The 17,977-nt window shown below is 41.6% G+C and overlaps 2 protein-coding genes across 2 annotated transcripts; one reads left to right on the top strand and one right to left on the bottom strand.

The window, feature by feature from the left end:
* Positions 1–216: 216 nt before the first annotated feature.
* Positions 217–9,725, bottom strand: myef2 (myelin expression factor 2). Its single transcript, XM_068570059.1, has 17 exons — positions 9,506–9,725; positions 8,163–8,365; positions 7,347–7,399; positions 6,366–6,373; positions 6,171–6,264; positions 5,715–5,906; positions 5,476–5,629; positions 5,319–5,368; positions 5,176–5,236; positions 4,039–4,191; positions 3,655–3,699; positions 3,452–3,544; positions 3,240–3,335; positions 3,005–3,061; positions 1,069–1,253; positions 770–821; positions 217–597 (listed from the first exon to the last, which is right to left on the bottom strand). The coding sequence occupies exons 1-17, from the start codon at positions 9,658–9,660 to the stop codon at positions 434–436; spliced, it is 1,815 nt and encodes a 604-aa protein (XP_068426160.1). The 5' UTR covers positions 9,661–9,725; the 3' UTR covers positions 217–433.
* Positions 9,726–13,985: 4,260 nt separating this feature from the next.
* ctxn2 (cortexin 2) lies at positions 13,986–16,944 on the top strand. Its single transcript, XM_068574932.1, has 2 exons — positions 13,986–14,317; positions 15,269–16,944. The coding sequence occupies exon 2, from the start codon at positions 15,338–15,340 to the stop codon at positions 15,581–15,583; it is 246 nt and encodes an 81-aa protein (XP_068431033.1). The 5' UTR covers positions 13,986–14,317; positions 15,269–15,337; the 3' UTR covers positions 15,584–16,944.
* Positions 16,945–17,977: the final 1,033 nt, after the last annotated feature.

The following is a 17,977-nucleotide window of genomic DNA, read 5'->3' on the forward strand; positions in this document are numbered from 1 at the left end:
AACTACCACAAATCTTGGAGTTGTGCACTTGAAATATCTTCCTACAATAAGTGTCAGTCCTAACCCGATACAATCCATGTCTATTCTCACTTTATTCCACTCTGTGCCTTTGTGGTTCATGTGGAAGGTCACACTCAAGAGGCCACTGTGTGGCAGTGTTGAGCAATAATGAAATCAGCAAAGGCTTTGATTTCAAGAGATTGGACAACAACCAGGTTTAAAAATTAAAAAGTTTATTTGTCCAAATAAACTTCCTGACAAATTAAAAAGGGTTTACAAAACAAAAGATAATAGCTATGTAGTATATATAAACAAAACAAAAAACAGTGGACACATGGGAGATATGAAATAATTGTGTTTTTAAAACAAAACAAAAGATCATTGGCAAGAGGGCTGAATGTGGAAGTGTGTTAGTGTGACTTCTACAAATTATCTAGGCGTTCCGGTCGATGCGGACGTCCACCTCTCGGCCGTTGATCTTGGTTCCGTTCATCATCCTGCAGGCCTTCTCAGCACTATCTGAACAGTCGAATCTCACTGTTCCACAGCCCTTTGACTTTCCGTTCTCCATCTTGATTTCTGCAAACATTACCTGGCCTGCAGGAGACAAGAATGAGCGATGAGTGCATTCTGAAACCACGACGTTTCACACAAAATGTTGACATTCTGGTTCACAGACCGCTCACGATGAAACGGCAGAGAGAGAGATCTTTAAGCAGCTTGTAAATTGAGCAATAAAGATTGAATTCATACTGAACAAAAGACATACCGCAGTGACCAAACTTCTCCTTCAGCTTTTGCCATGTGAGGTCATAGGACAGCTGCAACACACAAACGTATACTTCAGTTAACACATTTGTCAACATATCAAAAACACTGCAATTAAAACAGACGAGTGCATCAGTAACGCACATTGTACAAAATTTTAATCAATGCTGGGGCATCAAAGCATAATGAAATGGTCATTAAATAAGTGTGGATGTCTTTGAGATGGCTCTGTATCTCTCTGTGTATCATTGTTTAAAAAAAAAAAAAGACTTCTATACAATTCACATGATCCACACTTACATTTCGCACAAAGATCTGACAGCCTGCTTTGGACCCAGAGCCCCGGTCAGACATGCCTCCGCCCATGTGACTCGGCCCACCGCCTCCATAGCCGCCAAAGCCACGGTTCATGTCCATTCCTGTCATGCCCATGCGGTCGAAGCTTGACCCCATCCGGTCCATCGACATATTTCCCATTCCGGCACCTGCAATTAACACACATTAACATTACAGAACAATTTAAACTGAAATATTTATGTTTTTTGATATTCTGCATGTCAAAACATAATATATATATATAAAGCTTTTGATTAATTAAAGTCCAATGACATAGCACTGAAGTGATTGGTATTCAATCCCCTCCAAACATCATCAGTCACAAGGTACAATGTCACTATGACATTGTTTGAACAGCAAGAGTAGATTTTGGACCGGTGCCTTTTTTTCCCCTCAACAACAACATAAATTATCTTCTGAATATAAAATACAAAGTTTCTTTAACACTCTATGACTCAACATGGGCCAAGGGCAAAGCAGCTGATTTTGTGCGCACAAACGCTATGCAGCAGGGAAACGGGCCGGACAAAGTGGAGGAGAAATTAGACGGGCGTGGCGATTAATAAATATATAGCCAATTTATGACTTCACTTTTCTCATGGCTCTGAATGAGGTGTGCCAATCACAGAGAGATATGACATCACTACAATAGATCAACAAATGGAAAGTTCTTCTCCCTTGTCTGGATGGTGACGAGCTGCACGGCGTAAACACACCGCACAGTACAGGTGTGTGATTTATGTATTTATTTTTGACTGAATTTGTACAGTGTTAAAAGAAGTAAAGAATAAAAACAAAATGGAGCTGAATCTCATTATATGGCCTTATCAATTTAATGCCATTTCACGGTATGGCACATCATAATGATGACATATTGTAATGTGAAACAACAGGCGTTCAAATTGATACGCCATATGGCAAAGCACATTATAAACCACATTATAATTGATGGGTGTGCTGTGTGTAAAGGTTTATGGGGTTATTTGGTTATCCTGGCTTAATTTGCACACAATAAAAACATTTTTTAAAGGAGATTAAGCCTATCTGGATCTCCGCGCTGAATGGCAATAATAATAATAAAAACTACTTGTGCTGGTCAATGGCGGCCAAGATTTTTTTAAATATAAAATAAAAGTATAACTTCTTAGAGGACATATTATAAATATATATTTATGCAACATACACATTCATCAGTGTCATGCTGTCAGCCTGGCTCCACACAAGCATGAGTGACACAAATATAAAAAAGGTTATGGCTCTTATACATTATGGAACATAGATCTTTCTTGACCCTACTTCAGTATGCATCATCATCAGTGTTCAGGGACTTCAGGCTAATGCTTTGACTGAGGTCGTCTGATTCAAGGACAGTCTGCTGGGCCTGTCACCCATCACCAGTTCAGCAAGGCATGACACTTTATACATCAAACTACACAAACACTCAATCCTCCTTTTACATGATCGGCCATATTAACTGCCAAAGGACTATAAAACGGTAATGGGTAATAACTTTAAAATGTCCACAGTAATAAAGAGGCCCGGGGCTCTGCTACAAAGCTAACTGACTGTAGCGTACAAGTACCTCCAAAGTAGTGATCATCTACAGAATGGGGAGGAATTGACTAGTTTAAAAGAAAATATCCAAGTATTGTTACATATTCACACTGAATATTGGAAACGGCTTAAATACTAATTTTCAACAATAGCGCTATATTGACACCAGCTGAGCTTTCTGCTCTCTCCAGCAGCAAAATTCTTGATAAAAATCTAAAATTGTTGGACTTCAACATCGTGTGAACATTGCCATGCGTTATCTAAAGATGTTGTTTCAAAGTCGGAAATTCCAGTATCATGACAACCAGAATATTAACACAATACGCAGATAACAACATCTAAATACCTAATCCAGTCCCCATGTGCCCCATGCCACCGCTGCTCATGCCTCCAAAACCTCCACCTGAAGAAGAGAATGCAAGTCAGTGCAGATTAGATCATAGCTCAACAATTTCACACCAGCAGACACAGAAACAGTCAGCCTGGAGGAACAGCCACAGAGGAACATGCATGAGCCCCGCTGTGTGTGCAGTGCAAGTATGAAAGGATTCAGAGTTGTCTGAGGTTAGAGTACCACTCACCCATCCCTCCAAAAGATTCACCAAATCCTCGATTCATTTGCATGTCACTGTGGCCAAAGTCACGATCCATCCCTCCCATTCCTGCCCGGTACATATCTCAAGAAAAGAAAAAAAGGTAACCTTAAACTTAATTACCAATAACCCACAGGTGCATCTCATTGTTTACAGTATGACATCCTAGAGCTGGACAGTATGAGAACACGGCCACTTACCTCCCATCCTGCCACCGAGCGCCATGTCTCTCCCTCCAAAGCCACCACCCATGTTGCCCATGCTGTCCCCGAAGCTCCCGCCACCACTCATTCCTGTCAAAAGCAGCACTTGGTTTGAACATTAATTTCTCCTTCCCTCCACAAAAAGGTGACATTGTTTCTTTCACAGGAAAAAAAAAACGTGTTAGTCACAGACGCCTTACCTCCTCCGAGTCGGTTCATTCCTCCATAACCTTGAGCATCCATACCTATGGCAAAAGATGAGTCAGTCAGGCCAAGCAAAAACAAGATAGTGTATCCATGTATATGTAATGGGTACACTGAGAGGTGATATATTTTTTGGCACAATGTCAGTCACATCAGAACACCTGGTACGTTTGTTCTGTATTTCAGCTCGTGGGTTGGCCGCCAATATATTAAATATTACAGACCAACGTTCAAAGCAGCTGCCTTTTGATGTTTATGTGTTGACCAGCTAGTGGAGAAGCATCTGATGATCTCTGACATGCATGTGTCTATAGAGGCAGCAAAGTACGTGATTCACCGTTTCTGAGATGTGGAAGGATTTCTGCATAAACATGACTGACCTCCAGGCCCCATCGAGCCCATCGAGCCCATGCCACCACCACCACCACCTCCTCCTCCTCCTCCACCACCACTACCGCCGCCCCCACTCAGACGGTTGGCATTTATAGGCTGCCCTCCTGGTCCCAGTCCCATACCGATGCCACCGAGACCCCCTACACACAAAATACACAAGGGATAACAAATATAAAAAAATACCAATGTTGTGCACTTAATACAAAGGAAATGTAGAAAGACTTATTTCCATGCTCCTTTACTGCATCAGTCGTAGCACTTTAGTAGCACTATTATAGCCCTTTGTAGTTTATCATTCTTGAACAAATTGTACTTTCTTGATTCTTCTTGTTCCGAGTTTGTACTCATGGTTGAGTGCACTTATTGTAAGTCGCTCGCTAAATTAAATGTAACATAAAAAGGTTTATTGCTGTTGGGTAGACCAGATGTTATCTATTCACCCAGGTGTCATATTATTCTACATCTCCACATCCTGTTTTGGGTTCAGCAAGTCTTTACTTTGATGAGTACAAACATCAGACCTCTGTCCATTCCATTAATAAGTAAGCAAACCCTAAAATGGGAAGCTGCTCAAACTCAAACGGACTGACGAGTCTTTTAATGCAAGTACTTTCACAAGGCAATGACTATTACTTCCAAAAAAATAATGTTTAACAATATCATAAAAATACAACACTAAACAATATAAACTGCATATTTTCAATCCATAAAAACTATTGTATGAAATGGTGTCTCATACATACAGTAATAAAAACAAACAACCTGGCCTCTTACAGACATCCTAAGGAATTCGCTTGCCATACAAGTTTTTAAATATTTAACTGAAGTGGCAACCACTACTTTTTTTTTATCGCACCTTCAGGTGTAAAGCAGCTTGCAGTTGACAGATAATATTAAAAGGCTGACTGCTATCATAATTCTATCAGCATACTGAACATACGTGGGCCTTTTAAACATCGCTGTAAAATATCTGTGCAATTTAAATAACTTGTGCAATATGTTCCCAGAGGGTACCATCCATCTTCCACTGACAATTTTAATGTGAGACACAATTCACTGATATTATTACTATGGATTGGAGTTTGATATCAACAACCCCTGCAGGGGGAAAACATTGTACTCACGAGGTAACTGAGGTGTTTTTTCCACTTGGCAAAAATCATCAGGAGGAAAAGATTTCTCATCCTGTAACACCACACAACAAATGTTTAAATTTGTTTACACATCCTCTTTAGCTTAACTTACATAAGAATTAAAATCAACATACCATTTTAACGTGCATCTGTCTGTCAAATAGCATCTGTCCATTGAACATAGCTGAGTCCAGAGTTAAGAAGAAGGCCACGGTAAAGATATGAAGCATTACTGTGTGTACATTTTCTGTGGACTCTCTTTTTGTGTGTGTGAGCAACTCTGAAGGATACATATTGCCTGCACAGCCTCGAGTGACTGCTCGAAAGTCACTGTTCCCATCCCGCGGCTCTTGCCATCTTTATCCTCCTTTACATCTGCTCGCTTCACCAAGCCTGCCATGCCAAACACCTCCTTCAACTTCTTCCAGCCCACCTTGAAATCCAGCTGTAAAACAACACAGTGCTATTTTTAATAAGCAAGAACAATCATCACAAGCTAGATTTGGATACAGCTTCCAGTATGTTCTCACATTGGCAACAAACACTGTGGTGCCCAGTCGTCCGGCCTGCAGTGCGTGGATGACATCAGGTGGGATGTTGGGGTTGTTGGCAATGGAGGGCGGGACGTTCATCCCACCTGGCCCCATGTCCTGCCCACGACCTCCCTGTTGACCTCCTCCCATGCGCTGCAGCACACGTCGAGCATGTTCCCCATCAGGGTCCTTGTCAGAAAATAAGGCAAATCAAGATAATCATGAAGAATGGTTTCGGCAACGGTTGTAAAACTAATAAAAAATACAATTGTACATTGCAATTCTCCATGTGATTACGTCATCTGGTGATATTCCAGTGTATCATATCTCTCGATATATAGTAAAAAAAAGATTATTTCCATCTTGAACCCAAAGTAAGTAGTGGTTAAAGAAAACAATATAAATCAAAGTTTTCAGTTGTGCTGTAAGCATTTGACCATGTTTTGCTCTCACCTCCTTGATGTTTAGTGGCCTTCCACTCAAGTCATGCTTATTCATAGTTTCTATCGCCTTCTTCACAAACTCCTCATCTTTGAACTCCACCACACTATTGAATCAGGAAAACAGAGGCCAAAGATGACTCCATGCAAGTGTGAGAATAAAAGAAAAAAAAACTTATATGTTTATGAAAATAAGTCAGTGTCTTACCCGCAACCCTAACCAGAGGCATCATGGGAGTCCAGGTCACACACACAGCCAACGTCGAGGGAGTGAACACAATACAGTTAAAAATCAAGACAAAGCAGTGGACCATTATACATCTAATGTATCAACATGCTTCTAGTATTTTCTAAAGTGCATGTCGACAATTTTTTGCCGACGAGCTTGAGCCAGCAACTTGTTGGTTGTGTTTATATCTACTGCAAAGATTAAAAAGGCACATAAGAGCGTTGTTTTTACAATCATTATCTTAAACAATGTTTAAGATAAAAAATTAATACTTAAAAATAAAACAATGTTTTTTGTTTGTTTTTGTGAACACATTTACCAGTAACAGATACCTCGGCATTGTAATTTAAGTAAGACATATTCATGTTTTGAACTGGACACAAATACCATGGTAGCAAATTAAAACAACAAATGTATTTTGTACATTGTTTAGGATTGACCAGTTTTACCACTGCAATAAAGACAAATGGTGTGGTCCATCTTTACATCTACAGTATGCATTTTGCCATTCAGAATAAGAACATAATTAAAAAAGGCACTACAGGATCATTCAAGACTGATTTGTTCCTTTGAAGAGAGAGCTGTGCCATATAACAGAATTGTCAAATAGGATTTTGAGACATGAGGGTCAATCAATAAGACAAATCACACAAGTCACATTTCCCTTTGGAAAATGGCCAAACAAGCAAACTTTTACACCAATTGAAATAACAACAACAAAAGCAAAAGTGCACTCTTAGATGAGTTCATTAGGCTACGTTTCCAAAATCAACAGGACATCTCCCTTTCAAATGAGTATCAATCATTAGCCAACTATCAGGCTCTAAACACAACCCACAGTATCTCCAGTTCAGTAACTTAGTAAGACCCAAAGGATCAGAACCTAAAAGAGCACTTGATTAATGAGAGCCTGCTGAGGGCATTTAAAACCTCGTGCAGCAAGTTGGCCACATCACTTACCCTTGACTTTCCTTCTCCATCCTTAAAGAGCTCCACGTATGTAACCTCACCAACTACATGAGACATACAAAGGAAAAATACCAAAAGAACAAAAGTAATTTGAGTCACCAAGTCGTCAAGTCGCCGTTGGCCTTGGCAATGCCGCTACAGATGGAGATGTCCCATTAATGATCAACAGCCAGCCCAGACCAACATCCCACCAGACAACACCATGCCTTCCTGGGCAGTGACTGAGACACCCAAAGGCCAAGGCCAGAGAGAAACACAGCTACATTAAACCTGGGAAATTCAAAAGACTTCAACATGATGAGTTTGTCAACAGATTCCATTGATGGCAGTTGAGTTTTAAGCTGTCCTTTGAGCTTTTAAAAGGCCTCTTGAGGCCCCGTAAATCAAAAAGTAAAACATTACAATATTTTCATTGATATAGTCAAGATTCACCTTGCAACAGATGCAACAAAATCATTCAACAATCAATTATACTACTGGTTTGAGGTTACATTTTGGAGCTAACGATGCCATAAAACAAGTGACAATGTAACTACGTTCATCTTCCATTTCTCACAGACATATCAGACCAAACTAAATTGGTGTCCATCCAAAATATATATTAAAACTCCAATAACCTAGTAGCACACTGTATTTGTTCCCTAGTATGTGCTAGAAGTATATCCAGAGAAAGCTACAAACTAATTGAGTACTGCTCGAAGCAGGATGCAACACCTGGTAAAAAAAAAGGGAAAAGGGGTCAAGAACTTCTTATCAGCTGAAGTCATAGAGCAATGGGAGACACCATCCCATCACTGGGGACCTTACCTTTATCACGCATTAGATCTTTAATGGCCTGCCACTTCATATCATAGGGGATGTTGCTGATGAACACCCGATTCCTATGACCACCCTTCTTTTCTCCAGCATGTTTGTCTTTGTAGGGATGGAAGCGGTTCCCTCTTCTGCTCCCAGAGGACTTCTCTTTAGCATCATACTTTTCACTGGGAGGCTTAGTTTCGTCAGCATCCCTACAAAATGCATAAAGCTACAAGTCAGACAACAACAGCGTATCTCAAAACATTCGGGAATCACATAAACATCTAAATTTAAATTTATTGAATTGATATTACTGTATTATTAATTGCACCATATTATGCGTTTGTCATTTGAGTGGTAATGTGTTGTTTTACATTGACAGTTTTTTACATGTTTTGAATGCATAATGAATGGTGCATCTCTAAAATGTTACATTGAAGGCACTACTTACCTTGAGGGCATAAAGACCAAAATGTACTAGGTACCATAATAAAACAGGTACACTTGTACTTTTATATAGACCCTTGGAACATGAATCCGTGATAGTACAACGTCAGATTCATAGGAGTCTATGGGAAGATTATTAATATTAATCTTTTTTTATTATTTTTTTCCCCTAACTTTTTTTTTTGCCTGACAGAACTTTTTATTCTGCTGGTAAAAAACAGGTCAATAGTTTGCTGCATGTACTTTATTGTAACCAAACTAAGTTTGATGCAAATCTACATTATTTGTAATCGGATAAACGATTAATGGTGGAAATCTTGTTTCGTGGCCTCGTATTATTCCGATTTAAAGACATGTTATCGGCTGTAACAAAGACCTCTGGTTACGGGAGCTCGCGTCGTTCAACGTCAGTTTACGGTGCAGCACCGCGTAGCCTTTAGCAGCTAACGTCACGCACAACGAAACACGTAATGAGAAGGTAAACTCACGCCGGCTCGGGCGATTCAATGTTTCCAATTAGCCGAAGGGGTTAAGATGGGTTTATCTCGTTGATTTAACGAGCTTAAGTTACCGCTACATTTCAGGTTTCTGTCACGCCAAACTACAGAGATTAACCAGCACCACGATACTTATGGTTGGCCCATTGCGCCATGATTAACGTCATGGCAACAACGCATCGTATAGACTCTGCCGCAAAAAAAAAAAATGACACGGCGTACTTTGGACGTCATGTGAGCCACGAACCCAACTTATAATCACACGGGTGCTTTGCGGTGACAGTGAATGTCAACGGACGTGAAAGGCTTCTTGGCTAACAATAGCTAGCTAACTAGCATCACAGGACTCCATTTTCGCTAACGGCTGCACAGGCGGCCCAGACAGAACAATACGTCAGTTTCACTAACGTTTTCACGCCGTTGGGCGTTTCTTCGGATGTCCCCTCGGATTCGGACTGGACGGATGCGGTAGACTCCTCTTGGTTCGGCTCCTCTAGGTTCGGCTCCTCTTGGTTCGGCTCCTCTTGGTTTAGCTCTTCGTCGAGAATTATAACATCTGCCATGTTGAGATTCGTTCTCCCACGTAAGATGCCCCTGTTGTCGATACGCAGTTCAAAATGTGACGCGAGATTTGCGCCACCAACGCGAGATTTGGAACTAAGCTGTCGCAAAGCAGCCTGGATGGATACATTATAACAGGGACAGGAGTCAGTAGGATGGGAGTATAAGGGCAAATCTAATGGGGAAAAGATTGAGCATTGTTCCATGTTTAGTAGACAGTTTCAGTTGTCAGCAAGTGAATTAGAGAGTGAGGGAGTAACTAAATAAATGTAAGGAGAAAGTGTCACATCCTCATATATGCATGCCTGAGACCCCAGAAAGCATTTGAAGTACAGCATCTTTAATAGGAACCAGGAAACCCTGAATACTCTTTGTTGTGCTAATTATGTAATGCAGAATGAGCCCAGCCAATTCATAATTCCAGAAACTAATGATTGAAGCACGTTTACTTTACAGGGGAAATAATTAAATTGTCTTTCTACAATAAGCTTTGACATTTGTAGATCTGTAAATCTGCTCAGCAATTGTGTGCAGATCCCCAACACCAAAACAAACCACTTCAATTCTAATTCTGACATTTCAATATCATAAAGTGGATTATACAATTACAAAACCTTCCTGTTGCTAATTGTTCAACTTTTTTGGAAACATGAAGATTGCAACAGTTTGACATTATTAATCATCATTTTATGCTGAACAATAAGTATTATTTAGACATTTAATTAACACGATTTTACATCTGGGCAGTGTGTCAAAGGAACTCCAATTGGGCAGTTGCATGTCACGTTTAAGGGCACATTTATGTAAATAGAGGGGAAACATTTCTCAACTCTTTGACTTCGCCTCTAGAATCAAACAGTGTGTTTCCAACTTGCATTTTATCTTTGTGTTTGTTTGTTTTTCCTTCACAGTTAAGCCATTTTAAAGTTCCTTTTGGGCATACCCATTTACAAAGTGTCTGATTCCTATACTGATATTTCAAGTTCAGTTACTTAGTTTTTGCTGCATACTGTATCCACAAACTCAACAATTGGTGCAACATCCCTTTAAATACAATACAAGATAAATACATGTTTTACTTCAATAAGGAACGGACGACACAGGTTCGACAGAGGACGGATTGCAACATCTTTTAATTACAACCATAGATCCGGTGGACCCGTTACATAGCAGAAACGTTAACCTTCAACATACAGTGCAGTACAAGTATTACTCTGTAAATGTAAAACTAGGTCAATAAACTGATAATACATTCCCTTGATTGCTAGTTTTCATAGTATGAGTTTGAAGCGTCCCTGAAGTGGAATGTCACGTTCTGAGTCGCAGTGAAGTACCTCCCCACGTTTGTAATTTATTAATTATTTGCAAAACCAGAGTAAACCTTTGGATGTGATCTCTCACAGTCAAAAGTTGTAAACATTTCAATATAGTGGCTTTATTGGAAAAAACACAATATTAAAATATGTTTCCAGTAAGAAGCATCAAGTCTTCTCTACAACAAACCAAACAAAAACACAGTCAGTAATGTAACGTGATATATATAGTTAGACTTTCACATTAACATTGCATGTATTGTTTATTTCTGGTTTGGTACCACAAAAAACCATGAAGAGATTATTAAATCATATTTGTATGACTTTTTTGGCAATGACAGCTGTATCTTATACACTATGATATCCACAATCACCTTGACAATATGTCTTTAATAACAACATTGCAGATTATTGTATTAATTCTAAAAAGAAATCGACCTCCATATAAATTTAATGAAGTTGTGGGCACCTGTCAAGCTGAGCGAGGAGGCCTAGTAAAGTATTTAAAGTCTTTGCAACTTCTATCTTTTTACTGCTTTGTACACGTGTTGAGTTCATTAACATTAACGGGGGTACTTTGAGTATATAATCATTGTTTTACAGTTCTCAATATCAGTTCTGCTCTTAGCCTGTTGTCTGGCTGAGATAAAAAACAATCTTTATCATTATGTTCTATGAGCACTGGGTAGTATTTTGAAAATGCTTTATGCAACAGTTGTAGATTGCCTTGACGGTTCCTCTTTCCGAGCCAAAAGAGTCCAAAGCACATCGGCACACCTTGACACTTGAACTCCCAGATAAAACAAATCTCAAGGACCACCTTTATCCATACGTAACATTAAATAAATCAGGCACAACCAATCTCAAAGCAATGCAGAAAAATGGGTACGCGCATGTATTGCTTCTCAACGAGATTCATGGCAGTTGATCCAGAATGCTGCAGCTCGTTGACTAACAAAAACTAAGAGAAGAGATCATATCACTCCTGTATTAGCTTCTCTGCACTGGATCCTTATAAAATCAAGAATCACACTTAAAATCTTTCTCCTCACCTACAAAGCCTTAACTGGTAACACCATCATATCTTAAGGAGCTTACAGTACCATATTACTCCACTAGAGAGCTGCACTCACTGAATGCAGGGCTACTTGTGGTTCCTAGAGTCTTACAAAGGAGGATGGAGGCCAGAGCCGCTATCGAGCCCCTCCAGCTTTCCGGGGTGCACACACAGTGACCACATGAGTCGGCTTAAGATTTTCCTCTTTGATAAAACTTATAGGTAGGGCTGGCTTATGTTTGGTCCAGCCCCTACATGGAGTCATAGGCCTAGACTGCTAGCGGACATCTTGGGGTACACTGAGCTCCTCTCTCCTTTTCCCTATGTCCGTCTGTATGAATTCATGTCCCTTCAATGCACATTACTAACTCTGCTTCTTCCCCAGAGACTTAGTGCTTTCTCGCCTCACAGGTTCACATGCATCATGGTTTTATCTGGACCTGGTCCTGCCTGACACCCTGCAACGTCATTCTTATTATTAGTTGCATTGCTATTAGTAATACTAATACCATAACTGCATTCTGTATACATGACATCTATTGTACTTCTGTCCATCCTGTGAGAGGGTTCTTCGACTGCTGCTCAGGTGTCTTCCCTTTTTCTCCCAGTTTTATTTTTTATTTTTTGGGACGTTTTTGCTGAACCGATGTGAGGTCCTGGGACAGAGGATGCTGTATGTGTACAGGCAAGTTTGTGATTTTTTAAACTGAAAAAAAAAATAATTTCATTGAATTTCATTATGTGGAAACACACTGAAAAATGTAATACAGGCCATTCAGAAGCACATTTTCTAAAGTAAGTCATTGAACATTTTCACATGAATGGGCCTCTGTAATCCTCTAAAATGACATTCAACTCAGTCTGTTACTTGATCCCACACTGTTGCGCCGTGACGTTGTGCTCGAGTTTAACATTGTGACCTTGTCTTTTAAATTGATGAGGGCAACGAGGTAAAATGTCTAACGATTTCATTGTCTGTACAGTGTGTGACATCGGCTCATCCAATTTGCAAGCACTGTCCTTGAAATGAATGGGAGATAAAATTGAGTAGCTGACTCATTTGACAAATCACAGCGGTGCCACACGACCACGCTTTTACCCAAGTATACAGCCAAGTATACAGCCAAGTATAAACAGCGCAGCCTGACTACAAAATTCCGACTGACTCAAGAAAAATAAAACTTTGAAGTAAAAGTAAATGCGAGGAAGGTTATTCATCTCTTTGTTTATGTTCTCTCAGGGATTTCTTTCATCTGTTTACAACCCAAAATTGAAGAAAATGGAAGTCTCTGTCCCACTTTTAGGCCATGAGTGATTGCACATCAAATACCAGTGATCATGACCATCTCCCTCATGGCATGCCTTATCCTTAGATCCGAGTCACTGCACCACTGTGGCATAAACTACATTGCTGATATGAATTTGCACTGCATAACCTCGATACCGATGGCCAGAAGCTTCACTGCTGCATTCTGTTAAAGCGGCCAATCAGATGACCCGCTGTCTGGTGCTCCTTTAACAATACTGCTTTTCATTCACTCCTGTAATTACCAGTCTCGTCTTCTCCCTTATATCCAGGGAGCTTACTTTCATAAGCCTTTAAGCAGAAGGGGCTAATTCAATTTGACTACAGCAAACTGCAGTAATTAAAAACACATCATCATCAAACCAGGCTTGGAGGATAATGCTGTGATGTACCAAAAAATATCATTGCAGCAGCATTTACTAGCCAGGAGCGATGAGAGGCAGCATTTCCACTGTTGGCTGAGCCATGATTTTCTTGTCACATTTTGGATGAATGTTAATTTTTTGTTTTTTGTTTTTTTAAAGAGTATGAAGATAGCAGAAAAAGAAGAGGTGGACTGCATGTTTATGCTGCTGCATCCGTCCCGGTGTTGCTGAGGAGGGGAATGTTGTGAATGACTGAGGCAGCAGAGCAGCGGAGTGAGACTAACAAGTGGTTGCCATGCAGCAGGAGCAAGCGTGCGTGCTTCTGGAGGGAGAGATAGAGAAACAGAATGATAATGAGTAGGAGGCAGCAAGTAAGGGAGCACAAGGAGAGGAGCTGTGTCTCAGAGGAGAGACACATATAGCTTGATCCAGCACCTCCCTCGCCTCCCCGTCTCTCTCTTCATCTCAGGCTTTTTGTTTAGATGGGAGGTTAGCCTCGCACATGCAGAGTGTCAGCGATGGACGGATTCATGGACATGTGTCCGGGGGCTCCGAGGAACAGGAGTTGTTCATGGGAAACAGCAGCAACAGGTCTGTGAGGATGGAACGATAATGACGGTGAGATGCTTGCTTTTTTTTTCCCCCCCTCAGACATCCTCACTTGAGAATCTGTCCATGCAGTGTCTGCTTTTCATCATAGCTCACTCCCTCCTGCACTCTCACTGTCTCCCTGTCTCACTCTCTCACTATGCATACTTGTGCAGAGTCCCGCTCAGCATCATACTTCCTTCTCCCTCGTCTGTCTTTCCCAATTCTCTCTACATGTAGCCTCCCTCTCTCCTCCACCCCTCCGTCCTCTCACTCGAGCCACCTGCTGCTTGAGTTCCTATGACAGATTAAGGAGTAAAAGAAGGACAGGTGCAGACTTCCACTTGTGTGGCTTCACCGATTTCCTGATTATGTTTGGTCAATCCCTGTCGCTTTCTTGTCTGATGTGATCACACTGTCTGGCAGGCATCTGCTCGCAAGCAACAGGTAGAAAGCCCTCTCGTCTGATTCAAACATACATAACATCACATCTTCATGAGACGCGACGTTTCCATTGACACCTTACCTGCTTTGCCTGTGTTTAACAGCTGGCTTTGCACTGCGACATACTGTAGTTCTAACCCGACTGGAAGGGATGTAGCTTTGGCATTGGCTCATATTAATGATCAACCTTTTCCTGCAGTCTCCCTCACTCTTCTGTTCGTGTTTCCTTTTCATCATTTTCTGCAAAATTCCTCGAGAAGCAGAGTGAGAGAGAAAGAGAGAGAGAGAGAGATCGAGGTCTCCGGGCATTTGATACCACATTCAAAAGAGGCTATTTATAGCTTTAACCCTTCACGTTTCATGGTCAGCTCATTTCACAACATTTAATTGTGGCATTTCTGTATTTCCTCCCTCCTATATCTGTTATTTCCCCCAGTCAACACAGTGTATGCATTATACGTGGTTTATTAAATGGCTCCTCGCTGCAGAGGAGACAAGACGGCACTCATCTGGAGCCATCATCTCATCTCTGTCCAGGTAACATGCGGGCTTCAAAACGCCTGACCCTATCGGAGGAGTGATGAGCCACCTCGATGTTGGTTTACCATGTGTAGCATCCACTACAACCACTCCCTTGCTGCCATGAGCGGAAACGACATGATGGCGCACTCTCTGACTCTGGAGCAGAAGACAGCGTTTGCCTTCGTGGGGATGCTGCTGGTGTTCCTGGGGCTGCTGATAGTCAGGTGTTTCAGGATCCTGCTGGACCCCTACAGCAGCATGCCTTCCTCCAACTGGGCCGATGGCATCGAGGGGCTGGAGAAAGGGACGTTTGAGTACGCCCTGACTTAACACAGGGACACACACATCCACGGATGTCCTCATAAACAGAAATGCCTATAGACACATATAGATATATAGATATGTAAACGTACACACATGCAAACACACGCAAGTCACAGCCCTGCGCAACCATCGCACCTGACACACCATTAAGACATCGCTCTGTGATGGACCGAACCAAGAGACTGAAGCTGTGTCTGTTGTTCAATGTGTGTGCATTTTTAGTTCCAGAGCCAGTGTGGAGTCTCCCTGCTGTATGTGACTAGATGTCTGTTGTGTTTGTCTGAGCGAGTGTGATGCGAATGCTGTGTCATATTATTTTGCCCTTCTGCCAAGGAGGGTGTGCGCTTCAGCTCATCGATTTACACCGAAATGGCTGAAGCTCCCTTTAACCCATACCTACAAGTTGAATGTCTGTAGAAGATGGGAGTTGGATGCTCGTGAGACAATGTGGGGGACTTGGGTGCAAAGTGGGATTATTCAGATGTATTTTTGAAGACTCAGGGACACGATTCCTTACGTGGACTAGGAATGGGAAACAGAGTGGATGCACCTCTGCACAGCAGCGCTGTTCTGCATGGGAATGTATACGGTTGGTTACAGGGTATTATGTCAAGCTAGTGCTTTGTGAAGTATTCAAATCCAATCTGTTGGCGATCCAAAGGAATGCTGCTGCCGCCGGTGTCTGTGTACAGGTTGGTCCTTTCCGTGGGCCTCGTGCAATGAAAGGCAACTGAACAAACTGTGATTTACATTCTGGGGTTACGGATGCTTAAATGACGCAGACGAAAGTACAAACTGTTTACTTGTGACGGCGCGTCTGCAAAGACATCCGATGACGCTGACTTATGGACTGCCAATTGTTCCGTCCGTCACGCGGGCCGTCTGAAGGTTGGCCGATGCGACCAAGCCAAAGAACTTTAAAGGGATGTGAGGATTGTAAACTAGGCGGGACTCGCTCGCGCTGCTAGTTGTCTAATGACGGGGATAAACTCTCTCTACCTGTCTGCAGAGGAAAAGGTCACATAAAAAAAAAAGGGATGGGATGTCTGTCAGCGCTGGACGTGAACATCTTTTTCCTCCTATTCTCAGCCATTCTCACCCTTTCTCGCCTGCTCTCCTTCTTCCAGACAGAGGGAGGCAGGGCAGTCGAAAACAGAGATCTACGGTTTCTCCTTAGTGCTGTGAATCTGCCTTACTGTGACCTTCAATGGGTTAATGTGCCTTCATGTAGAAACATTAGAGCACCTGTTTGTGCGTGCGTGCATGTGTGTGTGTGTATGTGTGTCTGCGCGCGCGCGTGCGTGTGTTTGTGTGGCATATCATGATGACAGTCTCCTGACCTGTTGCTTGCTCAGCTGGTAGTAGCGATTTCTCATTGATATAGTTTTGATTCAATGATGTGAAATAAATAGAATTTCTTTAATTTAAAGTATTTCTTATCTTCTTTTTTGGGGGGGGGGTTTCTTCTGCGGTCTGCAATCTGTGGGGCACGTCGAATAAGGTGTGTGTGTGTGTGTGTACAAATTAGCGTGATGCTTTCAGGGATAGCCTTGGCGACAGGACATAGCAGAGGTGCAGAATGCATCTTTTTAACAATGTCAAGCCTTTATGTCTTCTCTGCCTCTGAACTCTGCCGGTAGTTGTCCGGCGTCACTGTGGCAACAGACAGAGAAGGAGCAAGTGGGTGCATTGGAGCGACACAAAGAGACGATCCAAATAGTAATAATCCTGAAAGGAGTGGATTCTCGCACAGGAACTTGTCGTGTGTGTGTGTGTATGTGCATTGACGGTCTATGTGGGGATATGACCGGTCATGTTCTCACTCTGAGGCCAGACCACCATCACGCACAAGTCCCCCGACACACGCCACTCGTCAGGAATGCGATCATTATTGCACCATTGTCTTCCCTCACCTATGTGACACCCTTATCTGAAATCTATTTTTAGTGGAAAAAAACACAGCCCTTTTGCTCCTTCCCCTACAAGACCACTTACCGCCAAACAATGACTGGCCCAACTAGTATGAAGGGTTGTGAATCTGTGACATTGATTTTTTTAATTTCTCGGATATCAATATGTTGTCTTAAAGTTTATTTGAAAACCAATCACTTCCCTTCGGTGACTGGAACAAAGTCAGACAACTGACCTCCTCTATGCAAACAAAGGGAATAATGATTAAAACATTGTACACGTTTGAAGTGATCTTGCATTATATTGCATGCAACTAGGAGCAATATATATATATATATATTTAAATATTCATATTCAGGGACACGGAAGTTTTTCGGACACTATGTAACACAGACTTCTTGTTACACAGTATAAGACTAATGACTAAGCTGAATATTGCACCTTAACTTTTGCTGATTATCAATCATCAGTTTTATAACTTGTGGTCTT

Source organism: Clinocottus analis, unplaced genomic scaffold, assembly GCF_023055335.1.
Source record: "Clinocottus analis isolate CAN_PGR_092001 unplaced genomic scaffold, fCliAna1.0.p SCAF_1, whole genome shotgun sequence".
NCBI classification, from domain to species: domain Eukaryota; kingdom Metazoa; phylum Chordata; class Actinopteri; order Perciformes; family Cottidae; genus Clinocottus; species Clinocottus analis.

What these genes read in the sequence shown, in the direction of transcription:
- myef2 (XM_068570059.1), bottom strand. Translation starts at nt 9,660, where the DNA reads ATGGCAGATGTTATAATTCTCGACGAAGAGCTAAACCAAGAGGAGCCG. An exon ending in AAAAACACCTCAGTTACCTC is followed by an intron (nt 4,192 to 5,175) that starts GTGAGTACAATG and finishes TTTTGTGTGTAG; the next exon opens with GGGGTCTCGGTGGCATCGGT. An exon ending in GCACATGGGGACTGGATTAG is followed by an intron (nt 1,254 to 3,004) that starts GTATTTAGATGT and finishes TGTTAATTGCAG; the next exon opens with GTGCCGGAATGGGAAATATG.
- ctxn2 (XM_068574932.1), top strand. Translation starts at nt 15,338, where the DNA reads ATGTGTAGCATCCACTACAACCACTCCCTTGCTGCCATGAGCGGAAAC.